Genomic DNA, 15,004 nt, shown 5'->3' with positions numbered 1-15,004 from the left:
CTTTATTGACTATCTCTGGGTGATTTTCTTCTTGGAGTTTTTGATCTCAACTAAACTTACATAAAATGCTTTTTGTTTTCTTTGGAACCACAGAGAATCGATAATCTAGGGTCAAGCACTGAAGAATCCAATGTCACCAGCTGCAATAAGAAAGTACCTTTCTGCAGCCAACTGACATTTCAAAATGCAAGGGCATATAATGAATACTGGAAATAATCGGCACTAAAAATAATTCTGGCCACAGGCATTAAATTGTGATAAAATCATCGAAGGCAACATGTGCACAAGAACAGTATGATAGAAAGTAATCACAACACAATTAGATAAACAGAGTATGAAAGGAAAACATAGAAAAGACAAAGGACAGAACTAACTAAATATGTGTTTCTTCTGAGTAAGAAGCGAGGACTATTTTTAAGCATCACCCGGTCATAGTTCCAGGACCTATAAATGGATACGTAAATAAGTACTCAAGGAGTGGCATATTGAGCACAGATTCCCCAGGAACTGAGGGAGGAACGGGGGCAATTAGATTGAGGCAACTGTTTGAGGGTAAATCCACACTGGAAATCAGCGAGCCTTAAAAAGCTAGTTGATCAGAGTTCAGGACCAGCATGTTCCTGTAGGATAAAAAGTAAAGGTGGCAAGATTTGGGAAATCTTGGATGACAAGAGATATTCAAAGTTTAATCAAAAAGAATAAGGAACCAATGTAAGCTTTAGGAAATGGAAATCAGACAAAATTTTTGATGAATATAAAGAAAGTCGGAAAAAGTACTTAAACAAAGAATTAAGAGGGCTTAAAGGGCCCTTAAACGTCCTAGGCAAGTAGGATTAAGGAGAATCCAAGGCATTGAACAGAAAGACAAGGAGCAGAAGGGTAGCAAGGGAAAGGATAGATCCACTCAAGGACAAAGGAGGGAATTCATGCATGGAGCCAGAGGAAGTGGGTGAGATCCTTCATAAGTACTTTGCATTGGTATTCACCAGGGGAAAGGACGTGGATGGTATGGATGATGATATGGATTATATGGATGATGGTAAGATTGGGGAGAAGTATGTTGATATTCTAAGGCATGTTAATATTAAAAAGGAGATAATGTTGGGTGTCTTGAAAACATTAAGGTAGGTAAGTCCCCAGCACCTGATGAGGTTTTCCGAGGTTACTGAGGGAGGAGAGGGAAGAGATTGCTAGAGTCTTGACTGAGACCTTTGTATACCCTTTAGCTACAGGCGAGGTCCCAGATGACTGGAGAATAGCCTAAATAACTTCTATCTCAATCTGTCTTTGGTCTTTGAGAATTGATCTGACCTATTATCTTCTTCAACAATTATTTTTATTTCAGATGCTTTGTTTTTATTATATTGGAAGAGCTCCTGGCTATCCAGGGAAATCTCAACACAATTCTTACCTCTGCTAACACAAACAGTGGCTCTATCACATCTCGTTCTATCTGTAGCTCGAAGAGGATAAGTTCCTGGGCTAGCCTGTCTTCTGTGTCACCGCACATCTTCAGCATCTTCCTGTAAAGAAGCAGGACATGAGCCACATTATATTGAACTCTTTCTGCAGAAGCTATCATTATAAATGAACTGTAATACAATATTCCTTTTGAGGTTTAATTTTCATTTTCGAAAAGGCAACAGCAATCCCAATTACATAATTCGGAATTTGCAGAAACAACACAAACATTTTCGTAGCAAAATGTGTAAGTTTCCATTTCTGTACAAAGTCAGCTACAGTCACTGGGAGATCTTTGGTTCGATTTTTTTGGAAACCTGGTATAAACAAAGTCTCAACCTCGTCAAAAAGGTTGTTTCTTGACAATATGTTGCCATTTGGCAAGCTGTGTAACTTTTAAACTTGCCTGTGAAGCACTCACCCTGTACATTAGCTGGAAGGTAGATTTTAGATTATTTGTTGGCCATGTATTTAAAATTATTGCACAAGATTGTAACTATTTTATCTGCATTACATTTCCCAAATTACTCTAATGTATCAATACATTAAGCTGAGATATCCTAACTATATAATTTCTTTGTAACAAATAAGTGAAACACTTCTATTCTGATAGTCATAACAGAGCCCATAGTCTATCGATTAGTTTTCACAATTCTGTAGTACTCAGTATTCCTCTCAGTCTAATTGCTGTTCCTTCCTTTACAACCAGAGCAATTCAGAGCTTCCTGTCCATCAAAATCAGATTTAGTTGCCCATTTCTCTCATTTGTTGTCCATGGCTCTTTGCCATGTGCACGTTGACTGTCATGCATTCCCATGTAACTCCACCTCAGAATGTGGTTTTATGTGTCTGAAATTTATTGAAACACCATAAGAAATAGGATTATGAGTAGGCCATTTGGCCCCTCAAGTCATTCCAGAGCATCAGTGCTTATCCAAATTCCTCACATCCATTTTCCTGTCCTTTTCCCATAATCCTCAAGGATTTATCTATCTCACCTTAAATATACACAAGGACTCTGCCCCCATAGCTCTTGGCAGCAAAGAACTCCAAAGACTCACAATCCTCTGAGAGAAGAAATTCCTCCTCATCTCTGTCTTAAATTGATGCCCCTTTATTCTGAGACTACACCCTCTGGTCCTAGACTCTCCCATGAGGAGAAACATCCTCTCAGCATTTACCCTGTTAAGCCCCTTAGGAATCCTATAGGTTTCAATGAGATCACCTCTCATTCTTCTAAATTCCAGTTAGTAGGATGCCAATTTGTTTAATCTTTGCTCATAAGACAATCCCTCCCTACCTCATGAAACTTCTGTGAACTACCTCCAATGACATGATATCTTTCCTTAAATAAAGGGACAAAACTACATGCAGTACTCTAGATTGAACAGCTGCAGTAAGACTTCCCTTCTCTTCTACTCCAACTCCCTTGAGATAAAGGTCAGCATTCCATTAGCTTTCCTGATTACTTGCTGCATCTGTGTTTTAGCTTTCTGTGTTTTGTGTACAAGTCCCCCCAAGTCCTTTAGTGTTGCAGTTTTCTGCAACATTTTTTTCATTCAAATAACACTTTGTTCTTTTTCTCTCCCTTCTAAAATGAATAACATTACATTTTGAAGGAAGTGATATTTTGCTACTGTTATTTGTACTCCAGTGTTACAAAGTGCTGCTTATGGAGAGTGGGATGCTGTATTATTCCACATGGCAAAGTCTACATTGAATATAATTAAATATCAGCCTAACCTTTCAAGGTTTTACTGCATACTGCAAATGGGACAGCATCACTCAATTGTGACAGTGTGGCAACCCAGAAGGCACAGCCCTTAATGCTTTGGGGACAAGGGTGCAAATCTTACCATTATAGCTGCTGGAATATAGAGCTAGTCTCAGCGATCATGACCATGACAACCATCATTAATTTTTCTAAAAACTTATCTGGTTCATGAATATCCTTTAAGGAAGGAAACCCTCATCTGGCCTTGTCTCCATGTGACTCCAGATCAACAGCAATGTGGTTGACTCTTAACTGCCCTCTGAAATGGCTTAGCAAACTGCTCAGTTCGAGGGTAATTAGAGATGGCCAATATGTGCTAGACTTGCAAGAAAGCACTTCTTTTAGGCATTAGCAGAAAATTTTTCAGCAAGTTAATTCCAGGATGATAAAGTTACAGGCTTCTTCATGCATACTTGGGGTTAAATGTTTGGGAACCCCTGGAACTTTCATATGATGAAAACAGGCCCTTACCACAAGGCTGAAAGCAATAGGGGCTAAGACCATGTCTTCTTGGCTTGGCATCATTCTGCGCATATAGTATAAATATTAACGATGGGGTATTCAGCCACTCCAAGCTGCAGTTAACAGTCTGTCCAAAATTATCAATATATATCATGCTGGGTGAGTCCTGCTGAAAGCTGCCCCACAAACTGTGCAACTGGTTCGGTTTTTAATTATTAAGCTTAATTTTCAGACATCTCAACCCAAAATGTATTTTGGTACTTTAAGATATTTTAGCAATTTAGTACTGACCTGGACCTTATGTTTAAATGATAGATCACCTGAGACAGGTAGCTGTGCAGTGAGATTGACAATCACGGTCACCAGGTTTATTTTGTGTGCAGCAAATTCTGATGGGACATTCGGGAGGAGACTCAGGTTTGGCTTGGTCAATTCCAATTTGTTTTTAAGCACAAAATGGAGCTTTCAAAATACAATGTTACCACTTTCCCTCAGCTTGCAACTTACTAGGTTAAATAGATCTCTGTATCCATCAACTTGTTAAACCCAGGCTGACAAAACACAGTAGTGTAAAATTCAAATTGCCTCTACAAGGGACCTCACAGCACTGTTTTCTGAAAGCTACATCACAGCAGTTCCAATGTAATAGGTTGTGATGTTTCTTCTGGTATCTGAGGAAAGAGCGGCTAACCTCCTTAGAAAAACAATGCGATTGCAGTTTTACTAATCAACCAATACAACACCACTAACTGAACAAAATACTATGCCTCATACAATATATCAAGTTGGTTTTCAAAATCTTACTGATGATAATTTACTTTGTCACTGACTGAAATTTGGAAAATCAAGGCTAAGATATAAATATATCTAATTGTAAAACATTAAGGGTGAATTTGTACATTTATTTTAATGTAACTGAAACTGCCAAGAAGTATTTAATAAATTTATATGTGCAAACAAGTCAAAAATCTTCACAGATAATTCATTCAGTTACACGTAGGGAGTATCTCCCGGCCCCCACACTAGCAGAGAAAGATGGCACTGCTGATGTAATCACTGTGTGCCTGGAGTTAGAAGGGGCAGCTGACTTGGTTCACATTCACTGAGTGTTGTCACTGATGCTCAAGAATCCCTTTCCATCCTCTAATTGCAGCTCAGTTCTGTGTTTTCAATGCTCATCTTTCCTCCTGGCTTCATTCAGCCCCCAGGATCTCTCACTTGCCACTTCACTGGCATCCCGATGGCCTGTGCAATGGTGATCACTCTGCTCCTGACCCCTCACTGCCTCCCCCCACTCACACTGAGCGAAATGGAGACAGTGAGGCATCAGGTGTGGTGAAGATTAGTGCTTGGAGTGGGGCAATGAGCAAATCGCAATCCGAGGACTTGAATTAATTTTAAACATTCAGGAAACTCCTTCTGATTTGTTTCTATTCTTTATTGCCGGCACCTGGCTGCTGCGTTGCTAGTAGTGACAACACAGGTACTATGACTGCATGGGCAGTGAGTGTGTCCCATCCAGTTGTGGTGACAACAAATGCAATCAGATCTGATTAGAATCAAAGAACATAAGGAACAGGAGCAGGAGTAGGCCACTCAGCCCTTGATATTGTGCCATCAATCAATAAGATTATGGCCTTAGCTCCACTTTTCTTCCTGTCCCTCATAACCCTTGCTGTCAAAAATCTGCCCAACACAATTAAGTATATTCAAAGATCTAGCTTCCACTGGGAGTCAGTGAGAAGAAATTCTTTGTCTTCACCATCTTTGTTGAAACAATGTCCCGAATTCTAGATTCTCCTCCTGAGGTGGAACTATCCCTCAGCAGAAAAAATGTTCTGTGATATACTGCCCAAGTTTGGACAGGTGTCACCTTTGCCATACACTGTGCACTATTCATAAAATAACTTCAAAACTTAAATTAGTTCATGTCACAGAGATGTACAGCATGGAAACAGACCCTTTGGTCCAACTTGTCAACCAGATATCCTACATTAATCTAGTCCCATTTGCCAGTATTTGGCCCATATCCCCCTCAACCCATCCAGATGCCTTTTAAATGTTGTAATTGTACCATTCTCCTCCACTTCCTCTGGCAGCTCATTCCACCAAGCACCACTCACTGTGGGAAAAAGTTGCCCTTTTAGGTCCCCTTTTACATCTTTCCCATCTCACCTTTAACCTGTGCTTTTTAGCTCTGGACTCTCTCACCCAAGGGAAAAGACCTTGGCTATTTACCCTATCCATGCTCCTCATGATTTTATTTTGAAGCAATTTGGTCAGACAATATTTCCAGTGATGAGGAACAGAGTTTTATTCTTTCATGAGTTGTGGGTATCACTGACAAGGGCAGCATTAGCTAGCCATTCCTAAGTGCCCTTCAAAAGGTGATGGTGAGGTAAAGATTGATACAGAAATGTCCCATTTTCCTTCATTAGAATATAATTTTCACCTACAATTTGATGTATATCAGGTTGTGATAGAGTCTCATACAGATCTGTGCAGGGACAAGCCAAACACAGAGATGCATGAGAATTCCTAGAAGCATGGCATTCCAACCAGAACTCTGTCAACAAACACAGTGACTTGGATCCCATTTACCACCCCGAGAGAAAAACACAGGAAATGACATCATCGTGGGAAATGACATCACCAACCCAAGGAGACCCAAACATATAAATAGGAAGTGGGCTACACCACCAGTGCTTCATCCGGAGGTTCAGTGAAGATGTTACCTAGTATGGTGATGAAACGTCTGAAAACGAACCTTCCAACACAGCCAGCAAACCTACATCCAGATAGTTAGGACTGTTTGCTGTGAAAGAGGCATTGGGAGTTTGAAGGCATATGTATAGACAGATTGAGTGAGTCAGCAAAAATCTGGCACATGGACTGTGCTGTGGAAAAACATGAAGTTGTTCACTTTCATAGATTCCCTATAGGGTGGCAACAGGACATTTGGCCCAACAATTCCTCAGCGACTCTCCAAAGAATAACCCACCCCAACCCATTCCCCTACCCTACATTTACCCCTGACCAATGCACCTAACTTGCACATCCCTGAACACTATAGGCAATTTAGCATGGCCAGTTCACCTAACCTGCATATCTTTGGACTGTGGAAGGAAGCCAGAAGCATCTGAAGGAAACTCACGCAGACACAGTGATAATGTGCAAATTCCACACAGACAGTTGCCCAAGGCTGGAATCGACCCGGGTCCCTGGTGCTGTGAGGCAGCAGTGCTAACCACTGAGCCACCGTAGTAGGAAGAATGAAAAAGCAGAGCATTACTGAAATAGCGAATGCCAGTTTCTAATGCATGAATCTCAAAATATTAGTGTGCATGTATAGTTTATAGTCATAAGCCTAATCAAACATTATCCTTTATTATGAGAGGAATTAAATACTAAAGTAAGGTTTTGATGCTTCATTTATGCAGGGCATTAGTGAGACTGCAACTCAAATACTGTGTGCAGTTTTGGTACTCCTTATTTAAGCAAGGATGTAAATGCATTGGAGGTGATTGAGAGGAGTTTCACTTGACTGATATGTGGAGTGAGCAGGTTGTCTTGTGAGGATCAGGTAAACAGACTGGATTTGTTTCCACTTCAGTTCAGAAGAGTGAGGGACAATTTGACTGAAGTGTATAGGTTCCTGAATGACCTTGACAAGTTTGAAGTGAAAAGGATGTTTCTTCTTGCAGCTGAGTATAGTACTTGCTGCATGAAAAATATTTTTCTCTCATTACATTTCCTTTTTTTTTGGCAAAATGGCTCACATCTATGCCTTCTCAGTCTTAATCCTTTTATGAGGGAACAACTTCTCAGTTCAACTCATTATGAGTTTGAAAATCTCTATCAATTGTCCTCTTAATCTTTTTCACTTGAGGAAAACACTAACAATTTCTCGAATTTATCTTGATAGTTTAAATTTCTCCTTCTTGCAATTACTGTTGTTAACTTCCATTAAACTCTCTCCAATGTGTTCACATCCTTCTTGATGTGTGGCACCCAGAACAGTACACAATATTCCAGCTGAGGTCTTACTAATGCCTTATACAAGTTCAACATAACACCCTTATTCCTTTACTCAATGTCCCTGTTAATAAAGCCAAGGATACTTTATCCATTAATTTTTCATTATCTGTCCTTTATTGACAAATGCACATATACCTGGGTCTCACTGTTCCTGCACACCTTTTAGGGTAGCACCCTTTATCTTATACTATATCACTAAGTTCTATCTGCCAAAATGTATCACCTCACACTTCGTTGCATTCATCTCCATCTGCCAATTGTCCACCCACTCAATCAAATTGAAAATGATCTTTTGTTGTTTTTCATTGTCCTTCTCCAATTTACATGCTTCCAAATTGTGTATCATATCATAGATAAATTTAAAAGTTGACCCTGCACTCCAAGATCTAGATCATTAATATAAAGCAGGAACAGAAAAAGGCTTAAAATTGGAGTTTGTACTAAACTCAAATAGGCTGCTGTCGGCTTCCACCAAAAGGCAAGTTCGTTTTATATAAAAATATGCATGAATGGAGAGCTGAATATTACAGGAACTACTGTTCTAGATCAGAGGTTGTTTCCAGCCAATAGGAAGCCTTGTCTACTTTGCCTCTTTCTCTCCTGACTACAAAAACCCTTACTCTTGGGATACTCCCTTCCCCTGCCACTGTCTTCCTACTCATGGATGCATACACCTCTTCTGATTTCTTCACTTTCTGGACTCTTCCGTTTCCCAATCTATCAAGTCCTGAATTCATTCCGCCCTCTTTGGATCACATCCCTTTCATCACAGTCAAATAAAGTCTGCATCGCCCCCTTGATTGGATCCAGTATCGACTGCATCACTGGAATTTCTCTTTCTTTAAGAAGCTACTTGAGGATAGTGCTTGAAGTTCAAATCCTCTGTGCTACTACAGGTTTCCCAACTAGTGCCTGTAATGATTGTAACAAGGTCAGCCAGGTGGACCTTATAGAGTATGAGTTTCTGATTGGGGCTGTTAATCTGGCTGACAGGTATAAACAGGAGTGTCAGAGTTTCTGTTCACTCTGAGAGCTGTATCAGTGTTGAGGAGTGTCCACATGTAAATAAAGGGTGATTTGGTGATGGGACACCAGTCTCTGTGGAGTTATTTCACTGCCCACAGCTCATTATTGCAATGCTTGTGAATTGTAGGTTAGGTGTTTTTTAAGATATTGAAAGCCCTTCCCTTGTTCCTTTTAAAACATTAGATATGCACATGGGCTTTTGTTTAAGGTTTCATCAGAAATCTTTGACAGTGCAATACTCAGTCGCAATCTGTAAAAGTATGTAACGAAAGCTGAGCATTTCTTCAAATAGATTGTTGAATTTTCTTTCATTTCATTTTTGTAAATTATCTTATACATTGTGAATAATTTTGGCATGTTTATTGTAAGGATGTTACATTAAATACATGATTGATTTTGCTTTGTTCTTTAATTGTAGATGTATAACAGAGGCAATTAATATGGAAAGCTCTGCATGACACTGATTACAAAAATAGAAATTGCTGGAAAAGCTCAGCAGCTCTATGAAGAGAAATCAGAGTTTCAATCCACTGACCCTTCCTCAGAATTCAGAACTACATGAAATTAGCTGTCTAATATGTGTACAGTTTTGTTAGAGGCCAAATGGGGCAGCATGGTGGTTCAGTGGTTAGCACTGCTGCCTCACAGCACCAGGGATCCGGGTTTAATACCAGCCTCGAGCAACTGTCTGTGTGGAGTTTCCTCCATATGCTCCAGTTTCCTCCCATAGTCCAAAGATATGCAGGTTAGGTGAATTGGCCATGCTAAATTGCCCATAGTGTTAAGTGCATTGGTCAGAGGGAAATGGGTCTGGGTGGGTTACTCTTCGGAGGGTCGGTGTGGACTTGTTGGGCCGAAGGGCCTGTTTCCACACTGTAGGGAATCTAAATAAAGAACCTGGCTATATTTATATTTAGTCAATAGGTGGGCAATTTGATAGATACAGATGTGTAAATAACTTAATAATTCAGTGAATGCACTCACAACCGTCTGTGATAGTTTAAGGTGGCATGTACTATCCTCTCTTTTGTTCAACCATATCGTGAGGTTAGGATATATCAAGGGAAAATAAAACTAAATCGAGATAATTTATTTGTTGACACCCAATGAATCAGTGTCGCCCTTCAGTAGGGGAACAGGCATATCAAATATCAAGAAATATGGATATATTGGAAAGTTGAAAGCAACAATATACTTTAATATGGAAAAATGCAGAGTAATCAGACTAAACAAGGAAAATAATGCACGGGAATCTAAATTAAACAACTTTGGCTGCATAACACATGGAGCAAGCTGAGAATATTCGTGAAAGGTGCACTGAGTTCAACAACACATTGAATGACAGCAGTGAAACAAAACTAACCAAAGAGGTACACCACATATCGAAAGATAAAAGGAAGTAATTTTAAAATTTTACAGCCAATCAGTAACCCATTATCTTTTGTATATGCGGTCAAGTGATAATTCAACTGAAAACAACAACTACCAAAAGGGATGTGGGCCAAAGTCAGGAAAATGGAGTTGCGCCACAGATCAATCATGATCTCACTGAATGGTGGAACAGGCTCGAGAGGCTGATGGCCTACTCCTGTTCCTATCTACCAGAGAAAGACTCACCAATCTTGGGGAATTTCTCATCTGTTAGTTGCATGGACAATGCAACACAATGAAGCAAAGAGTGAACAGTAGCAGCAGCGTGTATCACCATCACGATACATTACAGCAATTGAGCAAAGCTTCCACAAGAGGAGCTTCCAAACCTGGGACCTGTACCATATGATCCACAAAAACATTGTCGTCTGTGGGTTCCCTTCAGGCCACACACCATCCTTCTTTATTCTCTGTCACTGGGTCAAGGTCCAGGACAGTGCTGTGGGTGTTCATACATTCCATAACTGCAGTTGTTTGGGATATCAGCTTAAGGATGGGTGATAGATGCTGGACTGGTCAGTGATGGGCAATATCTCATGAACAAATTAAGTGCTGAGTGGACTGGCTCATAACATTTTAGTTGTATCTGTTATTTAATATTTAATTTATCAACTATGGATTGTTTGTCAAAATATGGTTAGTTTATTCTGATTTTGGTTTGATTGGATTGGGATAATCATTGGGACGTAATCGATAATAAAACCAAACAAATTTGATCATTAGGATTTAGCAGGATTCGGACATCAGGTACTTAATAAAAACCTCAGTATTGCTTCTCTCCTATGCCACATTAAGAAAATCAGCAATTATATTTTATTTCATGCAACAAGCACAGATTTTAGTGTAATTACTCATAACATCAAAACAGCTTGTGGTTCTTTATTCTTAAAATATTTGAAACACCAGCATGTTGTTATCCTTGAAAGTGGAGTCGCAGGTAGATAGGATAGTGAAGAAGACGTTTGGTATGCTTTCCTTGATTGGTCAGAGTATTGAGTATAGGAGTTGGGAGATCATGTTGTGGCTGTACAGGGCATTGGTTAGGCCACTGTTGGAATATTGCGTGCAATTCTTGTCTCCTTCCTATCGGAAAGATGCTGTGAAACCTGGAAGGGTTCAGAAAAGATTTACAAGGACGTTGCCAGGGTTGGAGGATCTGAGCTACAGGGAGAGGCTGAACAGGCTGGGGTTGTTTTCCCTGGAGCGTCGGAGGCTGAGGGGTGACCTTATAGAGGTTTACAAAATTATGAGGGGCATGGATAGGATCAATAGACAAAGTCTTTTCCCTGGGGGTGGGGAGTCCAGAACTAGAGGGCATAGGTTTAGGGTGAGAGGGGAAAGATATATAAGAGACCTAAGGGGCAACTTTTTCACGTAGAGGGTGGTACGTGTATGGAATGAGCTGCCAGAGGATGTGGTGGAGGCTGGTACAATTGCAACATTTAAGAGGCATTTGGATGGGTATATGAATAGGAAGGGTTTTGAGGGATTTGGGCCGGGTACTGGCAGGTGGGACTAGATTGGGTTGGGATATCTGGTCGGCATGGACGGGTTGGATGAAGGGTCTGTTTCCATGCTGTACATCTCTATGACTCGATGACTCTATGCCTTGAGTTTCCAATGGTCACAGAATCATTTCTGCAGGATGCCAAACATTGCGGATATGGAAGGGATTTCTTGGGAAATTGAAACATTTGTGGGGGTAATTCCCCTGGAATCCTCCAAAGTCACCATTTAAATTGCAGAATTTGGAGGGCTATGCTGAAATTGTAAATAACTACTCAAGAAAAAAGTTAGACATTATCCATTCAACTATTCAACTGAGCCCACATTTGCTACATTGTCCTCCCACCCCCACCTAAAATATACCTCCCCCAAACACCTCACACCTCCTCAACCCTGCCCCGATAACCCCTCTCATCCTAGAACCTGAGGTCCCCAGCCTCTGCATGTGACACCCCCTCACCCCAGGGACTCCATATCACCAACCACTGTATCTGGCAGCCCCCACATCCCCGTAACCAACACCCCCCACCACTGGCCCCAGTAACACCCTGTCATCACTCAGAACCTCACAACTCACGCACCCCTCCTGAACCCAACACCAAGCTGTTGAAGCTGACATTAACCGTCAACAACCAGTACTTGAGGCTAGCTCACTCCAGCAGCACCATCAGAAACTTACATCAGCTAACCACTCCGACCAACACAAAACACTACCATTACCTGGCACCCTACCCACATGGCGAGATACCCCCTACACTGGGCACCATACCACTCTGGCATTATACTTATTTGGCACTAACCCACCTCGCAGCCTACCCCCAACCAGACACTTTACCCACCAAGAGCCCTGCATAACATGCAAACTATCTCTCCTAACCTGGTACATTACTTCTCTGGCACCTAGTCCTACTCATTTGGCACCTTACCAACCTAGTACCCGACCTGGCCTCTGGCCCTCTCTGCACTTCTGTACTTACCTTTTGACAGCAGCTCTCAAATTAGCTGTCTGTCATGCTGAACCGTTAAATTTAACAATATGACAACTGATGGTTGTGAGAAAGAGGGCGTGGTTTGCTGACTATTCCATGCTGTGGGGGAGCTGTCAGAATGGAGGTACAGCTCCGTGTTCCTGATGTTGTCCTGATCATAATCTGTGTCAGAAGTGCAGAATTGTTTCATAAAAATGAAAGAGCAAAGTGGTAATCCTCGGAAAATCTGGCCTTTAGGTTAAATGCATCTTGAACTATTAAGAATCCAGTGAAGACTAAAAACCTTTCTCTCAATGGTCTTGCATTTTCCTCGATGCGTATTAGATTCAACATAGATGCTTTCACATTTGTATTGTCATCTTGAAGCAGCACCAAGCACTCACATTTTGCAAAGTTTATAACATAATTAACTTTGGCCAGTCTAATCAAACAGAGCTGTCCCACAAAGATGGGAGGGTTTCTTTCCCAGAGATAGCAACAAGACATGGGCAGCCTGAGCTAAGGGTCACAGTGCAGATCAGCACCTATGGTTCTCACAAATGGATTCATATCCAGTGCAGGAAGAAGATAAAAAGTACCGTGGCACCACCTCCTTACTGTCAGCTGCCAATCAGGGGTATCGCTCAGACTAAATGTCCTACTGCACTTGCATACCATAGGATAACTGTCTGCAAGCCTCTGCATCACATGGATGGTGGAAAATCAAGGACAGACAGTCATCTCATGCTGTCAGTGCTGAAATACTTCCTGGGCACTGTGTCTCCCAATCACATACTGGGTAAAGCCTCAGGACCTGGTATGGTGATGTATGCTCATATAACGCACATAAATCCATTCCCATCATATTCAATCCTCTGCTTCTCAGGATCATATCATGCTCTACCAGCTATTACTGTATCATTAGAAAACTGGGTTACATTACACTCTAGCCCCTCTTCCAAGTCCTTCATAGACATGGTAAAAATATTGAGAGCATGGCAATCCACTAGTTACAGCTTTCCAACCTACAAAAGCTTCCTTAATTCCAAATATCTATCTCCTGTGTATTAGCTGAATCCATCCTAATACATTACCCCCAATAAAGTGCAATAACCAGTGATGTGGCACTGTATTGAAGACCTTTTGGAAATCTCCTTACATGCATCCATCATTTCCCAATCTATACTTTGTCTGACACTGAGAGCTGTCCACATCTTCCACTCATGACTTGTCTGTTTTACTTATTTCCACCCAAACTGTTTCCACATCACAATCTATTTCCCCTATATTAATATTCACTCCCACAATGATGTCTTCCTTTATTAACAAAGCTAGTCTACCTCTTTTTCCTTTTGGCCCATTCTTCTAGCACCTTGAGTACCCTTAATATTGAGTTCCCCCCCTTGGTCAACCTACAACTGTGTCTCTCCATAAAATCAATTATATCACATTTATGCATTTCTATTTTGCCATCAACTCATCTATCGTGTTAGAAATGCTACATGCATTCAGTAAAGAGCCTTAACCGTTGATATTTGGCCATTTTTACTGAACTCGGGTTCTAATTTTACTGCACTCTTCTATGTATATTTTCTACCTATTGTCACATTTAGATAATCATTTACCTCTTCACTAACATGCAACTCTGCTCTCTGGTACTTTTTATTGACATTTTTTAGAACTTGTTACTTTTAGAACTTTTGAATGAATTCTCCCTCCCATGAATTTGTTTAAAGTCCTACCTACAACCCTAGTTATTTGGTTTGTCAGGACACTGGTTTCAGCATGGTTCAAATAAAGCCAGTTCCAATAGCACAGCTCTATCTTTCTCTAGTATTGATACCAGTGACCCACGAATCGGAGCCACAACAGGTGAATCCTTCACCTCTCACTTCACATTATTCTCCATCTCAGAACTGAGGTCCTAAAACTTGGTATCACGTAGGTAACACAGCCTTCAAGACTTACTTGCCTTTGCTGCAGAGAACAATATGTACCCCTAACAATTTTATTCCTGATTACTGCTACATTTCTCTTTTCTCCCTCTTTCTTGAATGGCATTCTGGACCACAGTGCTGTGATCCTCCCTGACACATGTGGCCTTATACATAGAAGGTGCGAGATAACAAGAGTACAGAGAAAGTATATTCCTGTCAGGGTGAAAGGGAAGGCTGGTAGGTATAGGGAATGTTGGATGACTAAAGAAATTGACAGTTTGGTTACGAAAAAGGAGGAAGCATATGTCAGGTATAGACAGGTTATATCAAGTGAATCCTAAGAAGAGTATAAAGGAAGTAGGAGTATACTCAAGAGGGAAATCAGGAGGGCAAAAAGGGGA

General features: G+C 40.8%; 1 protein-coding gene across 16 annotated transcripts in view; it reads right to left on the bottom strand.

Annotated features, from left to right (window-relative positions):
* The window catches only part of arhgap44a (Rho GTPase activating protein 44a), a 308,826-nt gene that overhangs the window by 89,049 nt on the left and 204,773 nt on the right, over nucleotides 1-15,004 (bottom strand). For all 16 annotated transcript variants that reach the window (XM_043714506.1, XM_043714511.1, XM_043714512.1 and 13 more), the window contains exon 5: nucleotides 1,412-1,523. In XM_043714506.1, coding sequence (XP_043570441.1) covers nucleotides 1,412-1,523 — 112 coding nt within the window. The remainder of the gene's footprint in view (nucleotides 1-1,411; nucleotides 1,524-15,004) is intronic.

The sequence above is a fragment of the Chiloscyllium plagiosum genome, chromosome 24 (genome assembly GCF_004010195.1).
Source record: "Chiloscyllium plagiosum isolate BGI_BamShark_2017 chromosome 24, ASM401019v2, whole genome shotgun sequence".
Taxonomy (NCBI): domain Eukaryota; kingdom Metazoa; phylum Chordata; class Chondrichthyes; order Orectolobiformes; family Hemiscylliidae; genus Chiloscyllium; species Chiloscyllium plagiosum.
The sequence above is the reverse complement of the archived record's forward strand: the minus strand, read 5'-3'. Positions and strand labels throughout refer to the sequence as shown.